Here is a 21,389-nt window from a genome sequence, read left to right on the forward strand (position 1 = left end):
AAGCAAAACAAGACAATTGATTTAATCGCAATTAGATTATTATTATTTAAGTTTAGTATTTTTCTTGAATAAAAAATGATAATTTTACAACCATAATTAATTGATTACCATCAAAATTAATCTTAATTTCATCACTAATTTTTTCTTAGATTAATTGTTAATGGTAATCGTTGATTAATAAACCAAGTAAAATAATTTACTAACAGAAAAAGTTAATTGTACAAACATATATTCATATACATATAGATTTACTTAGGATTTATGATCCACTTGATTAATTGATTGGATTTAATCAAAAAATTTGTAGTTTGCTTTATAAACTAATGATTATCGTTGTTAAGAAAATTATTATTATCATCACAATCAAATTAAGATGATAATGGGATTAGATTGGAGAGAGTTAATTGTTTGGTAAATTTACAAGAAAACCTTTTGTGATCTATTAATTTACATTAATTGAAAAGTGATCAAATCAATCACAGTGAAATTATTTACAATAACAAAAATCATCTGATCATTTTCATCATTAAATTATTAATTAGTATGTATGGGAAAAGATTGTTGATACTTTTCGCATCATTTTGGTAATTAGACAAAAAATAATCAATTTGAATGTAAAAAAAAAGATTTACAATGAAATCAAGAGTAGGAAGTGGAAGGATGGAGAGTGGATTAGGATTAGGATTAGGATTAGGGGATGGAAACTAATCTACATCGGTAAATGTACCTGTGATTTGATTTGCTTTACAAAGGTAAAAAGTGTGTTTGTTTTGTTCAATTTAAGTGCTTGTGTTTGGTATTACAGTAAGTTGAGCTGATCAATTAAAATAGCAAACACGTACACACGCACATACACAATTTAAATTGTACCAAGCACATTGACTAAAGGTTTACACGTACATTTGATGTTTCATAGTGACAACGATAAGAGATGTTTTTTTATGGGTGAAAAATTAAGGTAAAGGATTGGGAGAGGAGATGATGAGGTGGTTGTGATGGTGGAGATACAGACACAAGAGTAGAAAAGGAAAATTTAATTTGAATTTAGTAGCGAAAGAAGTTTTTGATTGTTAGGTCTACTATTACTACCATCGGTCTTTGATTGAGTCCTAAAAATAGTCAGTGCTGAATAAGTGAGGTCTCTTTTCCGTGTGAAGAGACGGGATGAAAGGTTACAGGGACTATCATCTTGATCACAGTTAAGAGGTTCAATTGATATCTGACGAGCATTAAAGTTACACAAGGCCATTGGTTTAGGAGGATTAGGCAGGTAAAGGCAACCATCGACCTCGATAAAGTTTGGTTTATCCAATTGATTAGTTGAATAATTTGGTGGTGTTGGTGATGATGTTGAGGGGATAATTGCTGGTGTTGGTTGGATTGGCGGCGGTGTTGAGCTTTTCGTATCGCTTTTACTATCAATAGTTTCATTTAGTTGTCTAGCAAGGATTGGTGAATGTTTATCAAGTCGTTTACCGATCATTAAATTTTGATTACATTGAGAAACGGTAGAGTTAATTTCTTTAAGTTGTTGTTGTTGTTGTTGTTGATTTTGATGATGTGAATGAGATGAGACTGGCAGAGATATATTATCTTGTATATGATTTGAATGGTGACGAAGATGATGGTGTGGTGGTTGTTGTGGTTGGGATTGTTGATGGGTTGAGTTATATTGTTTGCTAGATTTGGCTTGTTGTTGATGTGAATTTGATTGATCTAATTTTGATTGTGATGATGGTGCGTGTTGTTGTTTCTGTTGCTTTTGTTGGGGTTGACTTTTTTGCTGTTGTTGTTGAAGTAAAAGTAAACGTTTTGCTTCAAGTTCTCGTTGTTTAAGCTGCTGTTTCGTTGGTTTTACCTCTATTCCTGCCGCTCTTAATGCCGCTTCTTTGTTAGCTCGATGTTCAGTTAGAAGGTCATCAAAATTTTTCGACCGCTCGGCAACTGATCGTCGTAAGGTTAACGAATGTGTTTTACATGTTAAACTTCGGGTACAAGGTTTATCCATATCACCAATTTTAACTCCACAGTGTTTATCAGCATCGTATTCACGATCTTTACAGGGTAACAATTTACCTCTAATTGAAGCTTTTTTAACTAGTAGATTATTGGAAGACTTTGTTTTAGCTCCATTGGAACCTAAAGTGTTTCCACCAACTAGATCAGTCTTATTTGCGGTTAATTGAGATGAACCATATCGAGAATTGTTTAATTGATTATTATTTGCCACAAGGGTTTGCGATGAATTGGACGAATTTGGTGAGGAAGCAGCTGATGAACATGAACTTAACGCAGGTAAATTGTTAAACGGAGAATTGGTTCCACTTTGATTTAGTAAAGATGATGAACTTTTCAAATGACTTGTACCAGAGGTGATGCTTTGATTGTTGGGATGACCAAAAGATAATGGTGATGATGATGATGATCCAGGAGGTATTGCTTCCAATAGTATATGTTTATTACTATCATTTTTATTATCACTAGAAAATAGAGTCGATCTGCCCGAGATTAAGGAATGGGTATTCAGATTATCCCCATTTGATCCTATTCTATGGGTGATACCTTTCATCCCAGGTAATAGATGGATTGAAGATTGAGCATTACAACTGTCGTCTAATTGGTCATGTGAAAGATTATCACTTTTACCATCAATAGAATCTGAAGGGAATGACCGATGTCTTAATTCGATATGTTTAGCCAAGGCCTGTGGTTTAATAACTTGACCGCAATATTCACAAACCGCCAAGAAGAAGGGATCATAAGCAGGACAAACACCAAATAAATACATATCTATGGATCGAGAGAGAGAGAGAAGGAGAGAAAATAATTAGTATAAATGTGGAAAAATGGTTACATTCTAAATTTGGAGAATTTTATGAAATTCGATTTGAAAATTCACCTTCTTCTTTGAGTTTCATAGTGTCACTGACTCCGAATGAATTATAAGTAATCCCACCATTAGTGGTTATGGTGGAAGATGTGTCACTCTTACTGTCTTCAATATCATCTAGATGAAAAGACAAATGGAAATAGATTAAGATTGAGATTAGAATTTAGAAAAAAAATCAAAGTAAACAATGGGTTAGGGTCAAAAGGGTCAAGGTTAAAAATGGACCAGAAAAAGGGGCATATGATTTAAAAGCAACTTACTTGAAGATGAATCCTCGTCAAGACCAAAATCGATATGTGACCAAGTTTGACCTTCTAATGAGAGTAATTTGCGAGTATCCAAATTGTAACAATCATTAGTCTCCATGTTGATTAAGATACTCAACAAGACATAAACACCAACCACAGGAGAGATTAAAGAATACAGAGAATAGAAAATGTTGAACAAGACTTAATTGTCAATGATTTTCATCGACAAAAGAGAACAATTTATAAAGGGTTAAGAGTGAGAAGTAATTAAATGACAGTGAGAGAGAGGATAAAAAGTTAATCACAAGAAGAAAAGAAAAGAAAACATGAAAACAACAAAAAGAAAACCCAATAAACAGATGATGATGATGAAGAAAAAAAAATAGATGCGGAATAATAAGAGAAAGAGTAGAAAACAAACAAAGAATTAGATTAGAATTTCAATTAACCTTGAGATGACCTGAAAGATGACCAAATATTAGAGATTAAATTGAAGAAGAAGAAAATTGATTAACCTTCTTAATTAATCCCTTTGAGGAACAAGAAAATTAATCTGATGTAAAAAAAAATCACTCGTTTGTTGTTTTGTTATTGTTTTGGTTTCAAAAAGATTTTCTATCCATTTGAATTGCGAACAATTTTTACCTCTGCTGATTAATCAATAGATGAAAGTGATTTACCTTTCTAAAGATGATGGTAACCACTGATTAGTTAATTAACACCACAGTTTAGACAGAAAAAAAAGAAAAGGATTAATAGAAAATGGAAAAGCTTAACAGCAATTAAATTGTTGTTCCACTTGAACCTTTAAAGCTTCAAGCCGGTTCTCCAATACAAAGGGCGCTGTCTACGCAGGTAACATCAACTCGGCGCTTCTATTTGAACCCAACAACAATTAACGAATTTCTAATTACTGGTAAAAAATTAGAATTTACAATCAACTTGACTTGGCGATTATTCATCTCAGGCCAATGGTAAGTTGTTTACGATTTTAAACTTTGTACGAAAAACGATTTACTCTTTTGGTTGTTTTTCTGTTAAAATGTTTAATCGAAAATATAATTAAACATTTCTACTCTTTTTTTTGCTTTCTTTTTAATCTAATTAGTTAATTACCTACTGTTGATCTATTGGTGGTTAATTGTTAAATGATTGAATATTGAAAAGTAATTTGATTTGATTGTTTTCTACTTTCAATTGAATTGGAAAATTTTGTTTAATGAAAAAAAGTAAAAGAAAAAGAAAAAGTTACATTTTCGATTGGAACAATTTGTAAATTGTTTCATCTCTCTTTTTGATATAGTTTTCTTTCAATTGATTAGTTTAATTTTTTTTCATTTACTAAATTATCATTAGTTAATTGTTTGTGTTTTTATTGTGATTAAGAAAAAAAAGAGAAAAATTCAACTTTTTTCTTCTCCAATAGATGTCACTAGGTTAGGAAAAATCGAAAATCGATTTTTAATTGAAGACAATCGTTCGATTATTAAACTGTTTTGATTTATTGACTTGAAGTGTTTTTAATTTTAATTTGGTTTTGTTTATTTTTTCCTGTCTATGTGTTTGTCTATTGTTTTTTTTTTAAATTTATGTTCATTCAATTGATTTACTTTTTATAATGAGTGATCCAGGATTCGGTAAATTGGAAAGTTATGTGAAAATATCTAAATTAGGTGAAGGGACCTATGCAACTGTTTATAAAGGACAAAGCCGATTAAACAAATCTCTGGTTGCTCTTAAAGAGATACGGTTTGCCCATGAGGAGGGAACACCCTGTACTGCTATACGAGAGGTGTCCCTGTTGAGAGGATTGAAACACAATAATATTGTCACACTTCATGATATTATTCATACGGATAAAACTCTTACCCTGGTATTTGAATATTTGGAACAAGATTTGAGACAATATATGAACAACTGTGCTAACCTTTTAAGTAAGAATAATGTGAAAATATTTCTTTTCCAATTGCTGAGAGGTTTGTCTTACATTCATCATCGACAAATTTTACATCGAGATTTAAAGCCACAAAATTTGTTAATCAACGAAAAGGGTGAACTTAAATTGGCTGATTTTGGTTTGGCTCGAGCAAAATCGGTACCAACTAAAACTTATTCAAATGAAGTTGTTACTCTTTGGTATCGACCACCCGATGTCCTTTTAGGTTCAACACATTATACAACCTCGATTGATATGTGGGGTGTTGGTTGTATATTCCATGAGATGGTTACCGATAAGCCAATGTTCATGGGAGCAAATGTGGAAGATCAATTAAATCTTATCTTCAAAATAATGGGATCACCAAGTGAAGATACTTGGACAACACTCGCTCAAAATATTAAATTAAATTCTAATATCGATTTAACTGATTCCATGAGGACAAAATATTCTCGATATAAACGATCTTTAAGTGAGAGAATCCGTCGATTAGATGTTGATGGACTTGATCTACTTTATAGATTTTTAGAGGTAAGTAAATACAAATGGAAAATCAATCATTTATATAATTAATCTAAACTTTCATCTTCTTTCTCTCTCTCTCTATTTCAATAGTATGAACCAACTTTTCGGTTAACAGCTGATGGAGCCATGAGGCACAGTTTTTTCAATTCTTTGGGGTCTCAAGTACATAAACTAAAAGATACTGATTCAATTTTCTCAGTAACCGGAATCGAATTGGGATTTAACTCAAGCATACCCAAAATTGCTCGAACCTCTCAATGTGATAGTAAAATCTCATCGTCACAATCACAACAATTCAAAGTGAAAACTGACAATTCCTGGGCGGAGACAATTAGATGTAAACAACAAAGACTTATAATTAATGACCAATTATAATTAACCAGTTGACAATTTAAATAGTTGAACAAATTATTTGCTTGTGTGATGGTTAATTGTCTTGTGTCCTTTTTCATCAGTTGATACCCTTTTATAATAGTGAAACCTAATTTAATTTAAAGCTTAAAAAAAACCAACTAAATACTAATTAATAATCCTCTTTTTTTTCAATTGGTTAATTGGTTATTTAATTGCTGTTTACATCAATTCGACCCCGCCTAGGAACATAAATTGAAACTTATCGACAATTCATCAGCTATTAATGGTAAAATGGATAAATTCAAATTACCAATTTCTTCATTCAATTGAATTCCATCCTGATTATTGCAAATCAACAACATCCACCACGTCGACCTAATGTGATTCCTACCTTTCCTCCTGTCCATCACTCCACCACTATTACCACATCCATCATCGCATCATTTACCACCTTCACAACCTCAACACTATCATCGCTAAACAAAGACACTAACCAGATAATAACTTGAATTACAACCAACATACACTTGATTAAGTCTTTTTTTTCTCTCTCTCTTTTCATTCATCTTTCTTGGATTACATTTAGTAGATTTACGTCTAAAAGTCCGGAAGTCATTTTAACGCCTTCGAATAAATAGAAAAAAACGAATTCGATTCAAAAGGAGAAGCCGATAAATTTACTCCTCTCTACTATTCTCAATGAAGTTTATGTTTAAAATTCAATGACTAATGAGAGAGGGAAGGAGATTCTCTCTATATCGTCACTAACTGTCATTTAAACCAAATAAGAAGTGGAGAAAATGATTCAATTCTAATTCTTTTCGATTTGTATGATGATCATCTTCATCTTTTCCCATAAATTGGACAACCTTTACACCTGAGATGTTTTATTTTTATTCGAATACATCTCTTTATTATCTCATCTAATCAACCATTGGAAACAATCAATTGATTATGAAAGATAAACGATCCAAAGTATCACAAGCAATTGATTCTTGAGAATTATAGAAAACTTGAGATCGACAGTAACTTTGGATAAATTTCAACAATTCGACAGATCTGGTTGTTATCGAGCGATTTCAGTGCCATATAGTCAATATGATCTTAAATCTTAAAATACGAAAATGTTTAACCAAAGGAAACATGGAAGACAATTAAAACTTCGAGAATGAAACAATCGTCCAGCAATTACATAAACTAAAAGACTCTCTTTTCCCTGAAAAACTTGATCATCCATCTAAGTGTTGTTATTAAAATAACACAAAAATTGCAACAATTAATTAACTTCCATCTTTATACTCACCTGAATTTTTATCTTAATTAATCTCCTAGATCATTGATTATTTATCATCTTTGAGAAGACTCAAAGTTATAATTTATTTCAAACTTGAATCAATACAAATGATGGTCAAATTTGATTAATTTATCTTTTACTAAAAGCATCATCATCTTCATCACCAATTGGGAAACTTTTGTTATTTCATCATCATCCTCACCAATACGTGATTATCATCATTTTGATAACAATTAACTGGCGGCCTTTTAAAGATGAAGAGACAACCTAAAAGTAACCAAGACAATGAGGAAGTCGTTGACCATTGGTCATTGGAAGGATAAATACACTACAGATTTGGATGGCGTTAAAAAAAAAGCAATACAAGGAAACTCTTTACTCCATCACCCACTTTCTTTCAACACCAAACACTCATCAACAATCAAGCCCTTTAATTAACTTGTTATACTGGTCAATTTATAATTGTAATCATAACAAAAGTAACTCAATTCTCCCCAAGTTTCTCATTTATCTTCCTATTTCTCACCTTCTTTAACTTTCTCCCTCTCCATCTCTCTTTAGGCTGTCCATCTCATCTTATATCAACTCTCTCTCTCTCTCAAGCCTAAATTTAAAATTCAATTTTCTATTATCATTCACCTCCGATTTGCATAAAAGGTGAATCTTTAACCATCCAGTTAACAAATAATTAACCGTTAATTGTTAAAAAATCAAGTAGAAATCACTTAAAGTGATCTACGGTCAAAAGTTACTTTCTATTTCTTTGCCTCTCTCTCTCTCTCTAATTTACTAATTGTCATCATTTGTTCATCCTCATTATCTTTCTGCTTTCTGCCTTTCGTCAGATCGTCAGGTTTCAGTCAATTAATGGACATTCCAAATTGAGCATAAACAATTACAATTAACTAATTGTAAACAAAACATTGATTACACTGTATGTATTTTCACTTTGTAATTGCTATTATCAAACCAGAAAACTATCAAGTTTTTTTTAATTGTCATAAAAAGAAAAGCAAAAATCATTTCCTCTTTTTGTTTATGAAATCATTTTAATTCACTTCACATTTAATTAGTTGTTTTTTTTCAAATTGATTAATTGATTATAATCAAAAAGTGAACAACACTTACAAATGATTGAATACCAATTTACTGTACAATTGTTACTATTTAAAGTTTAGTTTTAATTTCTGGACAGATTTTCAGTTAATTGTGATCATTTGTATTCCCAAAACCAAAAAAAAATCAATGATAATCAAACTAATTAACTGATCACCTTGATTTAAACCCGGACTCGAATCATTGATTTTCTTGTTCACTTGAACCTGAATTTACATTGATTATGTTACCTAATTAGATGAAAACAATTAATTGAAACCACACACAAACTGATCAATCACAATCATTGATTGTTCACTCAGTGAGTTGCTGATTAACTGGATGATTTAAATTGTATGAGATGATAATGATCATCAATGTGTCCTTTTTAGACAGTAAAGCGATGGTAACAATTATCTAATTGTATTTGCTAATCGATTAATCATTTAAATAGAACATAAAAATTTTCATTTTAATTAACATGATTATGATTAATTTTTACTCTTTTTCTTCAACAATATAATCTTCATCAATTCATTCAATGTTTTAGATACTAATCAAGTCTGTTGTAGTTGAATGATTAATTGTGATGTGTAACGACAATTAAGAGTTAATCTAATCATGTTACTGGATTTGGTTGAATACCATTGAAATGACAGCAATTGAATTTAAATTAATTGTAATCAGAAAAGAAGCAAAAAAATCTGTTCAAATTATGATTTAACTGCTGTTAGTTTTGTTTCTTCATGATCATGATCATAACTGATTTAATCAAATTAAATTATTAACTGAGAAATTAACCTTCAACTAATTCATTGGGAAAACTTAATTGTAACAAATTGAATTGATAATTAGTTTGAAAAGGTAAATTATTTTCCATTGAGCATTTTGTTCATGTTGATCAACTTTTTCTTAGTCAATGGGAACAATTTATCAATTGTGATCAAATTGATTAATTAATCTATTGTTTTAAGAGATTGATAGAGAATCAAATAAACAATTAATCATGAAAAGAAAAGGTTACAATTAAAGGTAATAATTGTTGATATTTTCCAATTCTTTCTGCTTATCTTGATCATTCTCAGGTAATTTGATATTAATTGTTCATTTTGATGATTAATTACTTTCAATTGATAGATAACAATTATTATTATTACAATAAGAGTTAAGGTTAAGGTTAAACTCTTTGACAATTAACCTTAAATTAATCCTGATTCTGTCAAACATTAATAGAAAATATCATTTAACTGTGACAAACTGTTTTTCTTTCAATTCTTAATAACAATTTGGATTAAATTGTTGATAATACAATACAATTAGATAATGATAATTGTAATAAGGAAGAAAACTATTATTAGGATAACCCTGATAATCATCCGAATGATTATGATTATGATTAAGATTTAAAGTTGAGAGACATCATGTTAACCTTGGACCGAGTTTAGAGTTGGTTGGTTAAATATTATGAATAGTAACCATCAGCATAATCAAAAAAAAATATCTTCGATGATTAGATTATCATTATTAACGATAATGATATTTAATCATCGTTTTCTGTTTTTTAATTTGATATATAATGAATTAAGGCGAATTCACAGTTTCATATGATTTTCTTTGAGAAAAAGAAAACAACATTTACGTTTAGTGTGTTTTTAGGTGAGGATTAATTTATATGTCGAGGTAATTGTTTGTAAGAAAAGAAGGTGATTTTTTGTTTCTTTTTATCCTTTTTTCAGGTCGTTGTTTGATTGATAGATTTGCTCATACACAGATGATGATGATGATGATGATGATGATGATTATGATATTGATGTCGATGGTGTTGTCTTTATGTGTGTGTAATGGTTTTGAATGGTAAAAGTGATTGTGAAACTGATAATGAGAGAAAATAATTATCGATTATACGAAAAAATAATAATGACGATGTCATGTTTTGTTGTGATTGTTTTGAATGATTGTTGTTGGTATTGTTTTGATGATGATTTATAGATGAATAGATTAATCAAAATATCATTCTGAGAATGTTAATTGTTGTATCTGAGGCTGCATCTTCTTCTGATCCTAAATCAGTTCCTTCCAGAGAACCTTCTTCTTCGGTTTCATCTTCTTCTTCGACATCTTCTGGTTCTTCGAGAATTTCTTCAATTGAGGTTAATTTTGGAGCCGATTTTGATCTTTCCAATGGTTGTCTAAAATTAGCTAATCCTTTAATTAAAAGTTGCTTCCTTAAAGGAATAAGAGGAATCTCTTGGCACGATGAGGCGAGGGATAGACGAAAGTTTTGTCGATACTTTTTTTCTCTCCTAAATTCTTGTAGAGCGGTGATTAACCTTTTATTTAAAAATTCGGCCATCTCCTTGGCTTTACTTTCTTTACTACACAGAACTGCATGGCATCTTAATTCTTGTTTCATTTTACGTCCAACATGACGATAGATCCAACAGAAAACTTTTGGATGATCAGGGTGAGTGGCAGCATAGGTAATTCGATTGGACCAATATTCAGTTAAACCATGTTCTCTGGTAATTGCTTTTAATCCAGAATTACAAATGGTTAACTTCATAAAAATATCATGTTTCACATTGGAACAATAATTTTTCCATAAGGTTGACAAAGGTTTGTCTATGGCACCATCACCTTTAGCCCAAAGGGTTAACACATTTCCAAGGTAGATCACTTTATAAACAGGATCATAATCGGTAATGGTTAAACTTTTTCGGGTTGACCAAAATTTTAATTGTACATTATTCAGTCCAAAACTTTTCTCACTTGATTTAAGAACCATTTTTTTTAATTTTGAGCACAAAGAGCTACGACGCTTTTCCTCCTCCACCTCCTCCGCCACTTTCTCCTTCTTGCCCGCCGTCGTTTTCACCTTTCTTCTAAGCCACATAAACAGGTTAACATGTTATAACATCCACACAGAGAAAGAAGGTAAAAAAATTGAACAATGGAGATGATGATGATGATAGTGATGATGAAGATTAATCCAAAAAGAAGAATTGGTGAGCTCAGCAAGATTTGAAAGACCGATAAATAATATCCCAAATTGAAAGAGTCTAAAAAGTTGGGAGAAGAGAATAAAAAAAAACACAATGAAAGAAAGAGAGACAAAAAGAAAATCCGTCAGACGATTTCCTTTTACAGAAAATTCTCTAGGTTAATAGTGGGACAACAAACGCTCACACACAATAAAAACTGTACCAGCAAAAAAAGAAGAAAAAGAGAAAAAGGAAAAAAAATCTTTCATAACCGAAAAACACTGAAAACAATTTTGTTTGATTGGAACCAAAAACAAGGTAAACTTACCTATACAAAAGTAGAAAAAAACAGATGAAAACACTTGAATTGGAAATAAATGTTAATCCATTGGGATCATCTTGGTAACTATTAGAACCCAAGTTCCGATGTAAATATTTTATTATAATTGTTTAAAAGTCTTCACCATAAACTCCGCCTGTGCTAATAATCATAAATGAGAGAGTGAGTTAGAGTGTTTGAGAGAGAGAAAGAGATGGATAGATAAAGAGGATGAAGATAGAGACAGAGGTAAATAGAAAGAGGAACAAACACGAATAAAGAGAGAGAGAGAGAGAGAGAAAAAAAACACCTTACCGAGAAAGATGGAAAATGAAGACGATGAAAGGAAGACACCAATTTAAGCAGAAAGGAGTAAACAGAAAAAAAGGAACAAAAAAGAAAAGAAAATCACCAAAATTTGTTCAATATATTTACGCCAAGTTTTAGAGCTTGTTGATTCAATTGGTGGTGATGAAGATGATTAGGGTGATGATGATAAACACACAAGAGAGATGAAAACAAGTTATCTAATAGTAACGATTACAGGGTGAAAAAAGTTGCAGCTAAAGAAAAGGGGAAAAAGAGAGGATCAAACATGGCGCAGATAGAAAATGATCATCAGTCCGTTGGTACCAACAGCAGATCAACAATTGTTATCAATTAAAATCAACTTTACTCTTCTACGCATCGTCATCTCCTCCCACCTTTAGTTAAAATATTTGCAAACACCTTGTAGATGGTGAGAGAGAACACAGAAAGAAAGAAGAAAACTCAAGAGAAAAAGAGAAAAAGAGAGACGATGATGAAGATGAGAACTAACCGCTTACCTTTAAAAAATTTTCTTTCTTTTCTCTTTCTCACCTTTTTTTCTCCAATCCAGCGCCATCTATATTCTTCTAAAAGAACAACTCATTTTTGGAATTTTCTGTTTACCTTTTTATTTTTTGTTCTCTCAATTTTTTTTTGATTAATTATTATTCTTGTTAATTAGTTATTTAAATTTTCTCCTTTTTTGTTCTTATTTCTTTTTTTTTTCGAACGTTGAATTTTTCTCATTATTCACTTTTTTTCTGTTGGAATTAACTGGCGATCATTTAATTGGTTTCTCTTCATGTTGTTTACTTGTTTGTTTTAAGATTTTAATTGTGACCAACTTTTTGTTTTAATTATGTATTGGTGATTGTACGTTGATTAGTCCTGATTTATTTTGTTGTTTATTTTGATTTGCAGAGTAAATGATGAACAAAATTGATTTACTTCATGTATTATGTATATTACATTACATTACTGATGATCTTTTACTTGAGCCTCCTCCTTCTTGATGATGGAAATTTATTTTTCTCCAACTAAATTAACTTTGATTCTGCTTTCACTTTTTAAACACTCTCTCCATATCTTGATGTGTATTTAAGCTTTAATCTTAAGTGAATTTGATGTAATTCAATGTGCTGGTGTTGGTATTTGATTTTATAAATAAATCAGCAAAAAAAAACTGTGATGATACAATTTAAATTGCTCCAGGAAAAAGGTCCAATTATAATTGAATTTATCTGATGTTGAAACAATTTGATTGAGTATGAAAAAGGAATAGTTAATTGTTATCATAACCTCAGGCCTTAATTGTGAAACATTTTCCCAATTGACAATAAGATATGATTTGGAAAATATTTCAATCATTTTCATATGTATTACAATTAAATTGTTATCATCTAGACAAAGATTGAGAAGAGAGAGAGAGAAATAGACAATCAATTGTGAATCAATTAATTGTTGCAAACTGTTCAAATTATGGTTAATTGATTCTCGATGATTAACTTAATACATCTACCATTATATTACCTTTTCTATTGTCAACAATTTAATTGCAAATTAAATTTTTCCATTGTTTACCAATCCTCCTTGTTTAAGTATCCAAAACAAACATGATTATTGTTGATGATGATAAATTAACAACTATCATGGTTTTAATTGTGATTAGCTTGATGATGTGAAATGTGATGATCTTTGTCTTATGTAAATTTAATTGTTCCAACACCAATAAACCACCATGACAATGAGATTGATCAAAGTGATGACGATAATGATCATCATGTTGATGACAATTCCATTCTGATATAAACTTTCCCTGAATAAGAACGATAGATAGAGAGAGAGAAAAACTAATGATGATGATTAACTGATTAATTGTTTATCTTTAATTACAATTAGTGAGTTGTTGTTTAAACATTTCGAGGTTAAACCCGGATACCCAATTGTGTTCCTGTTTTAATTGTTGAGATGAAATAACAACAACTATCAATACAAATGCTAGAATTAAGTTAATCCAAATTACAACCATTTTAATTATAACCATTTACCTTTTCACCCTTTCAATTAACTGTTCATTAAACCTTTTGATTACCTTTTTCTTATGATGGTGATTATATTTTAATCTCAAGTATTGATTGTTGAATAACAACAACAATTATCAAGGCTGAATAACCATCATGATAATCATCTCATGATGAAAAGAAATGGAAACTTTTTTCTTTACCTTTAAGAGTTTTCTTATTTTTCTTATTCATTGTCATTCACTTTCATCATCATGTTGATCATCATGTTGATCATCATGTTGATCATCATGGTTCTTGATTCATCTTCATTAATCTAGTTCTTCCTACACACAGAATCGAGATGATGATGATTATGATGACTTGCGGTTCTCATTTCAGCTTATTGGTGGTTGGAACTTTTTTTTTACTCTTCAATGATTAACCCTGATTGGAATTAGATTCTTATTGATTGTTGTGGTTATCCAATTTAGAGTTAATCATCTTTAGGGTCTTTTTCAAACTGTCACCAATTAGTTCAATCATTGAATCATCTCACTTTTCATGAACGACAAGACATCAACTTATCATGATCATCTTATTATCAACTTTTCTTATTAACTTTCAATATCTATTACACTTTTGTTTGGAGATTCACACAATTGATTATCCAAGTAAAACTAAATCAACAGGTAGTATTATTGTTTAATCCAGTTCATTGATCATCACAATCAAAAGACAAAATAATCAGCTAAACAATAAGAAATCAACAATCAACTGTTACCATTAATAAAACTTTTCCATTCAATATCATATTGGACATTCTATTAAGAATTGGTAACAATCAATTTCTATGAAAATTAAACAATCCAATTAGCTAATCAGCTACAATTTAAAGTGAGAAAAAAATTAATCAACTAACCATAATTTTCATTGACCAATTAATATTAAACTGATTCGGTTTATTAAAAATAAATGGCTGATAAATAGTAAACCATTTGAAAAGTTATTCTAATTGTAACAATTAACATTTTACATCCTCGTTAATTGTTAATCCGAACGTGTAAATATTTCACCTAAACAACAATTAGATTGATTTCTTTTCTCTCTCTCTCTCTCTCTTCCTTTTCATCACAATTAGTTAATTGTTGAAAATAATATACAAAATCCAAGGTTATCATGTAAATATTAATAATAGAAAAGGAAATGTCTCAATTCAAATGTTACCGTTAATCATTTATTGTTAATTGTTAATTGTTGAAATTATTCATTATTATTCAATATCAACAATCAACTTTTTTAACTAATTGATGTCAAATTGTGATAACAATTTGATTAAATTAACCTTCAGTTCAATGATCTTTTGCTCTACTGATTTTTAATGAGAGAAGTGAAAAAAAATCAAACATGTAAAAATATCAATTAACTATCAACAATTAATAAATTGTTATCCAATCATTATCACCTAACTGTTGATATTATGTTGTTTATATTATTGTGATATTTAATGATAATGATAAGTAAACAATTTGCTTCAAACAATTAACTAAATGATGAAATGATTAACGGTGATTGATGTAACGTTGACCGACAATTAACTGATTGTTACAATTTGATAATCACAAAGAAACTGTGATAAAGTTACTTGGTCAATTGAAATGGTAACAATTTACTAATTGTTTGTGAGATGATGAATCAAGATACAAAACTGTGAGTTTGATTGTTAATCAAAAGGATTGAAATAAATTATAACAATTAACAAAGTTAATCAAATTGAGGAAGTTAATTATTTAATCATAATCATCATCACAATTATCATATGCAAATAGCTATGGAAAGTTAATTGTTATTTGTTACTTTTGATTTGAATTAATTGATTATGTTGATGGTTGTATGATATGAGTAAATTGTTGAGCGCAATCAAAAAAAAACAGGGAAATTAATTAATTGTTAACAATTAAAGTCTGAAAATTTTTTCCATTCTGCTATTAAAAGTTATTAAACTTGATTAAATTAAATTATCGCCGATGATGATAATTTAAGTTATCAATAATAATTTAATTCAATTAAATATCATTGATCTTGATTGATTAACAAAAAATTGAAATTGTCAAAAATGATTAACCAACAATTTAACAACCAAATCAATTGACATGAAAATCTTATGATTTTCATCATAAAGTAATAAACAATATCGATGGTTAAAGTTAATTGCTGTAAGTTTAGTCGTTGTAATTAGTTAATTGTTATCTTTCCCAGGGATTCAATTACTTATAATTATTAGATCAATATCATTGGTAAAAAAAACAAGTAATTAATAATAATTGAATCAATCAAATTAGTTAATTGTTGATTATCTTGATTTTCTCACTTAACTTGACTACATTTGTAACAAATCCCTGGAAATCAAACAAATCAACATGATTACAATTAATGATTAGTACACTTGTTAATCAGTGTAATTGAATAACTGATCAAACCTTTACAATTAGATCAGATTAATATTGTTAATCATAATTTTTTTTTTCAACAATTTAATCGGTTTCGGGTTAAAACTTTTAAACTTTCTTCCGGTTTAATGATTTACTTTGATTGTGAACCAATTTAATCAAAGTTATTTCATAATTTACCCTAAGCCAATGATTAACTGATTAACATTAATTACTTTGATTATTGAAGCTTATTTTCAGTTTAATTTGACCACAATTAAGTTAATCAAGTTAATCATATTGAATGAGATTGAAAAAACAAATTAAACTTTTTGTTTCCATTCAATATCAGTAATTTGTTTCATGATTAACTTGATTTTGTTTAATTGTTTGCTTTTGATAATCATCATCGATCATCAATCAGCTTAATTGTCTAACTAATTTGAAATTATCTAATAATCAAGTGGAGATTACATAATAATCAGAAACAATTAAGTAACAATTTGAAGAGGAATTAAAATTTTCCTCTCTCATCATAATCCTTTAAATGAATTGGTGTTGATTAAAGTTTATAATATTTTAATATCCTTTAATTGTTTACAATTAGCTAATCAAACAATTTGCAATCAAAAGATGAAGATGCAATTTAATGACATCTAATTATTGGTTTTAATTGTCAAGAGCTGTTGCTTTTTAAGCCTACAATTAAGCTTAATCAATTGACGTAGTAGAGACATTGACTAAACTACAGACACTCTTAATTGTGATTAGTTTTAATTGTTATCAATTACTGGGAGCAAGTAAAGAGTTTCCAAGGTAAATGATGATTTTAATTGTTTCCAACTGTAATTAATTTAGATGCCTCAAGTTAATTTAGTTTGATTAGTCCTCTTGAAAGATAATGATGGCTATTAGTTGATTAAATTGTCTTCTTGTTATTGATTAATTTTAATCACTTTCAATCAATGGTTATTTATATCAATACACTTATTTAATCAACAACAATCAAACTATTCCTACAATTAATGTTACTTTTATATTGTAAAATTAATATTAATAATTTCAAGATGATCAACACCTTAATTGTTAATCAGTTAGAATCAAATTTTCGCAGTCTAATTAATGTTAATCAACAAAGATTTTAATTGTAAACAAATTTGTTTTTCTTTGACTGTTGATGAACAAAATTTGCAAATAAGGTTACAATTAAAAAGATTGAATTAATTAACCATTTGCAAAGAAAATTAAATGAAAACAATTGCAATTAATTGTTCCAACAAATTGTAACAATTTAGTTTCTGATCATGTAACAATTTAATATATCAAATGATTACAATCAAATTGTAAGGTCAGTAAACTAATATTTAATTTAATCACGATGATGGTTAAAAAAAATTGACAATCAACAAGTTTTATTGATTAATTTGATTAACTAACTTTAGATTTACAACAATTAACAGCCTAAAGCATTAAACTAATTGTGATTATCTATTGATTGAGACAATTAACTGTTACACTTTAAATCATTGTGATCTGTTTGCATTGAATTTGCAATTAGTTAATTGTAATAATCAAGATGAAAATTTTTCCATTTTCAGGATAAATTTGATTAAGATTATTGTTAATTGTGATTAAGATGATGAGAGTTATTGAAAATTGTTTTAAGATTTATGATTAAGGAAGAGATTATTTAATTTCATGTTTTCTTTTACTTGATTAACTTAATCATCTTTTCTGACCTCATCCCCAAATGAATGATTATAATTAAAGTTAATTATTTAAACAAGTTGAACAATTAATGAGAGTGAAAGTTGTAATCGTTAAATTTATATAAATATAATTTAATTTAATTTCTCATCTTTTTAATCAACAAAAAAAGGAAACTTTTATTTTTAGATTGAAATTTAAACCAAAATTATATCATAACAATTAAATTGATTAACATTTTGATCTGTTGATTGATTTATTTTCAGATTTTTGCTAAATTGTGATTATTTTATTATTAATTGTTTCCAATTGTTTCATTGTTTGCTAATTGTTGTCATCATTTGATTAGTTTTAATTGTTTTTCATTACAATTAAACTTTTAAAGCTCAACTTTTTTTTTCCTCGCGCTAATCAATTTGACTGATTAACTGATTGTTATACTTGATTGTTTGAACAATTTTCTCAATCATTTGCTATAATTTGCAAACCTATTGATTGTTAACCTTGATTGTTAATTGATTGTTTGTTTTCAACGAAAACAAAACTTTGATTAACTTTTTGATATCATTTGATTATCGTGACTAATTGTTTTGATAACTATGTGTTAATTGTAGTGATTAAGAACCGGAAGATGATTGTTTCTCATTAAATAACCTTTTAGACTATCATTGATTGGTTAATTAGTTTGTTTTTCTCCTTCTAATAGTTAATTAAATTGTTGTCTATCGTTTTCTTTACACCTCCACAAACATAATTAAAATTGATAACAAACTACTTCCGATTAATAAACTTGATAATTAAACTTTAACGTGAAGGTTATTATGTCTTTCAAGATGATTCATTAATTGTTATCAGTAATCATTATATTCATTGAGTAACACAATTAACGCTAATTGTCAGCCAGTAATAATTAATTCTGAAAATTTTCAAACTTTTCCTAATCTTAATTAACCAGTTAATTTTAGATCGACAGGATATTTAAGTTAATCATCATGATAATAATTTGATTCTTGTCTGGTGAATCAAAATTGATTATTAATCAACAATTGATTTGCTAATTTGTCTTAATTAACTTGAATACGGTTCGAATTAGTGTCTCCCTCTACTGATTGCGATCTCAACTGTAATTAGAAACCAAATTAATCAAATTGTTTTCATTTGATCAGCAAATAGTTGCAACAATTTAGATTATAATATGAAATAAATTACATGGAAAGTTAATTGTGAAGGAGTAAAAAAAATCTTTCACTTTTATTAATTTCCTTTGAGTGATAATTACATAATCAACCCATTCTTATTTAATGATTGTAAGGTTTTAATTATGATCCATCGTGAGGTGATTTAATTAAGAAGTTAATTTTTTTCTATTGAAAGATTTTTTCAATTAATGAGACGACGTCTCATGTTTAACCTTAGATGGAGTTAATTATGTGTGTTGATGGTAAAGAGACTAATTTGAATGGGGAAAAGTTCATTATGATCTTTCATCATCAATAACAATCAATACTTGGAACTGAATTAAGATATTATTATCATAATTCAGTTACATCGAGATTGTCTGATCAGTTATGTCTCCATATGAATATCATGAGTTCAACGAACAAGAGAAAATCATTCAATCTTATTGGAGATGTTGTTTGGAACGGAAAACAACGAGAGAAGCGGTGAGTGACCTGTTGGGTGTCGCTGAGAAATCAGCGGTTCGTTGGTATTGTATAGTTCGAGGGTACGAACAGATTAAACCAATAGCCAAAGGTCGATATATTTTCGAGCTTTTTCTCGACTTTATTGGTGCAATTATCTTGTTACGAGGTTTCTTGATGATCGTTGTACCTTTTGCTCCGGTTCGAATTGCCTTAGGTGATCCTTTTATTGGCTCAACAGCTCATGGAATTCAGATCATGCTGGTTAACGGGATATTGATACTTGCCTGTGGTCTTAGATATCATTGTTTCGCAGCGGAAAAACGAGGGCCCGTTGAAGCGTTCCAACTTTATCATCGCCTTAGGGCAACAAAGTTTGACCATAAAAAGTTCAAGTTAACATCAGCTGATTGTTCACATATTAGAAAGTTGTTTTTTCTCTTTATCCGTTTCTATCTCATCATAACACCATTAACTTGCTTGGCGATTGCAGGTTGGTTGGGATTTGCATTTATCGCCAACCCAATCAACTACGACAATTTAACGAATTTTGTGGTCATCGGTGTTTGGACAGTCATCGTCTCTATTACGATCACTTTGGGCACTTATCCCTCTTATTGGATTTATATTCAAAATACTTTGATTATGGTTTTTGTTGCATTCGCACTTAATTCCAATCAATTTTTCGGTCAGCTACTGGTCAAGTCAGGAATTAGAGCTAATCAAAACGATATATTCGAATATTTTTCTCAGCAAAATAAAATCTACAATACGATCAATCGGTCAATCGTTGATTTAGGATCAACTTTTTCTCATGGTGTTATTGTCGCTTCAGGTCTTGCTGATTTCGCCATGTTTGTTAGTATCTGGATTGGAACGGGAAGTGATCTATTCGATTACCTTATTTTCGCTGTTGGAATAACAATTTTCTCTGCAATAGTAATGGTCAATATTCTGGCCGCACTTACAGTTGTAAAGGTGAACAATTAATTACTCACATCAATCGAGATACTTTGACTGAAACTTTGTCATTCTCAATATTAAAATTGATTCCTCAGGTCTCTTCGTGCCATTTAACTAATTATCAGATCGCTAGATATTGTAAATTAAATTTATCTGCCAATTTAAAAGTAAGTCATCACCAATTAATTAGAATGATTAACTTTTCCAATTTCAATTTCATCTCAGTTATTGGCTACATGTGAACGAATGAATGTCAATCAGATCGGTTTCACCCTCGGCGGAATCTTCACCATGAATTCCCATTCGTTCATGTTGGTTGGTAATAATTGTCTTCTTTTCAATTAAATTGGTCATCAATTTAATCTAATTAACGTATTTTCTTATTATTATGATCTTCTCGGCGTTAGTATCTCTTGGAAAATGCTGGATTAATGTTAATGTTCATCACGAACTTTAATAAATCATAAAATGATCAATTTGTTGCGAATCATAAATAATATCAAAAAGTTGTTACAATTTAATTTCTTCCAAAGGAAATTAAACTCATCATCAATTACAATAGTCTACTATTCAAACGTTTAATTGTCCTGATTGCTTGTTAATTCAGCCTTGATACTCAATCAACACTCTAGATGTCATCATGTTGATTGTTGTGTCTGCATCAATGACGCAATAACTTAATTGTAACAAAAATAT

At 29.4% G+C, this 21,389-nt stretch overlaps 4 protein-coding genes across 12 annotated transcripts; 2 read left to right on the forward strand and 2 right to left on the reverse strand.

Annotated features, from left to right (window-relative positions):
- Positions 1-212: 212 nt before the first annotated feature.
- LOC128390010 (myb-like protein Q) lies at positions 213-3,951 on the reverse strand. Its single transcript, XM_053349673.1, has 3 exons — positions 3,151-3,951; positions 2,900-3,007; positions 213-2,790 (listed from the first exon to the last, which is right to left on the reverse strand). The coding sequence occupies exons 1-3, from the start codon at positions 3,254-3,256 to the stop codon at positions 1,034-1,036; spliced, it is 1,971 nt and encodes a 656-aa protein (XP_053205648.1). The 5' UTR covers positions 3,257-3,951; the 3' UTR covers positions 213-1,033.
- A 685-nt stretch (positions 3,952-4,636) lies between these two features.
- Positions 4,637-8,269, forward strand: LOC128390024 (cyclin-dependent kinase 16-like). 8 transcript variants are annotated; one of them, XM_053349695.1, is made up of 4 exons: positions 4,637-5,605; positions 5,690-5,936; positions 6,197-6,239; positions 6,540-8,269. In XM_053349695.1, coding segments are annotated over exons 1-3 (1,098 nt in total). In that variant the 5' UTR covers positions 4,637-4,756; the 3' UTR covers positions 6,199-6,239; positions 6,540-8,269. The 8 variants fall into 8 exon arrangements, 6 of the variants coding, with proteins under 6 accessions (XP_053205670.1, XP_053205671.1, XP_053205669.1 ...); XM_053349696.1 differs by having other exon boundaries at positions 6,543-8,269; XM_053349694.1 differs by having other exon boundaries at positions 6,197-8,269.
- A 1,557-nt stretch (positions 8,270-9,826) lies between these two features.
- Positions 9,827-12,447, reverse strand: LOC128390025 (protein FAM43A-like). 2 transcript variants are annotated; one of them, XM_053349698.1, is made up of 3 exons: positions 11,958-12,447; positions 11,652-11,799; positions 9,827-11,401 (listed from the first exon to the last, which is right to left on the reverse strand). In XM_053349698.1, exon 3 carries the CDS (start codon positions 11,233-11,235, stop codon positions 10,345-10,347), a length of 891 nt encoding a protein of 296 aa, XP_053205673.1. In that variant the 5' UTR covers positions 11,236-11,401; positions 11,652-11,799; positions 11,958-12,447; the 3' UTR covers positions 9,827-10,344. The 2 variants fall into 2 exon arrangements, with proteins under 2 accessions (XP_053205673.1, XP_053205672.1); XM_053349697.1 differs by having other exon boundaries at positions 11,652-11,804.
- Positions 12,448-18,933: 6,486 nt separating this feature from the next.
- On the forward strand, positions 18,934-21,114 carry LOC128390022 (uncharacterized). Its single transcript, XM_053349688.1, has 3 exons — positions 18,934-20,708; positions 20,789-20,860; positions 20,919-21,114. Exons 1-3 carry the CDS (start codon positions 19,656-19,658, stop codon positions 21,036-21,038), a joined length of 1,245 nt encoding a protein of 414 aa, XP_053205663.1. The 5' UTR covers positions 18,934-19,655; the 3' UTR covers positions 21,039-21,114.
- Positions 21,115-21,389: the final 275 nt, after the last annotated feature.

Source organism: Panonychus citri, unplaced genomic scaffold (genome assembly GCF_014898815.1).
Source record: "Panonychus citri isolate SS breed McGregor unplaced genomic scaffold, ASM1489881v1 Contig00113, whole genome shotgun sequence".
Classification (NCBI taxonomy): Eukaryota; Metazoa; Arthropoda; class Arachnida; order Trombidiformes; family Tetranychidae; genus Panonychus; species Panonychus citri.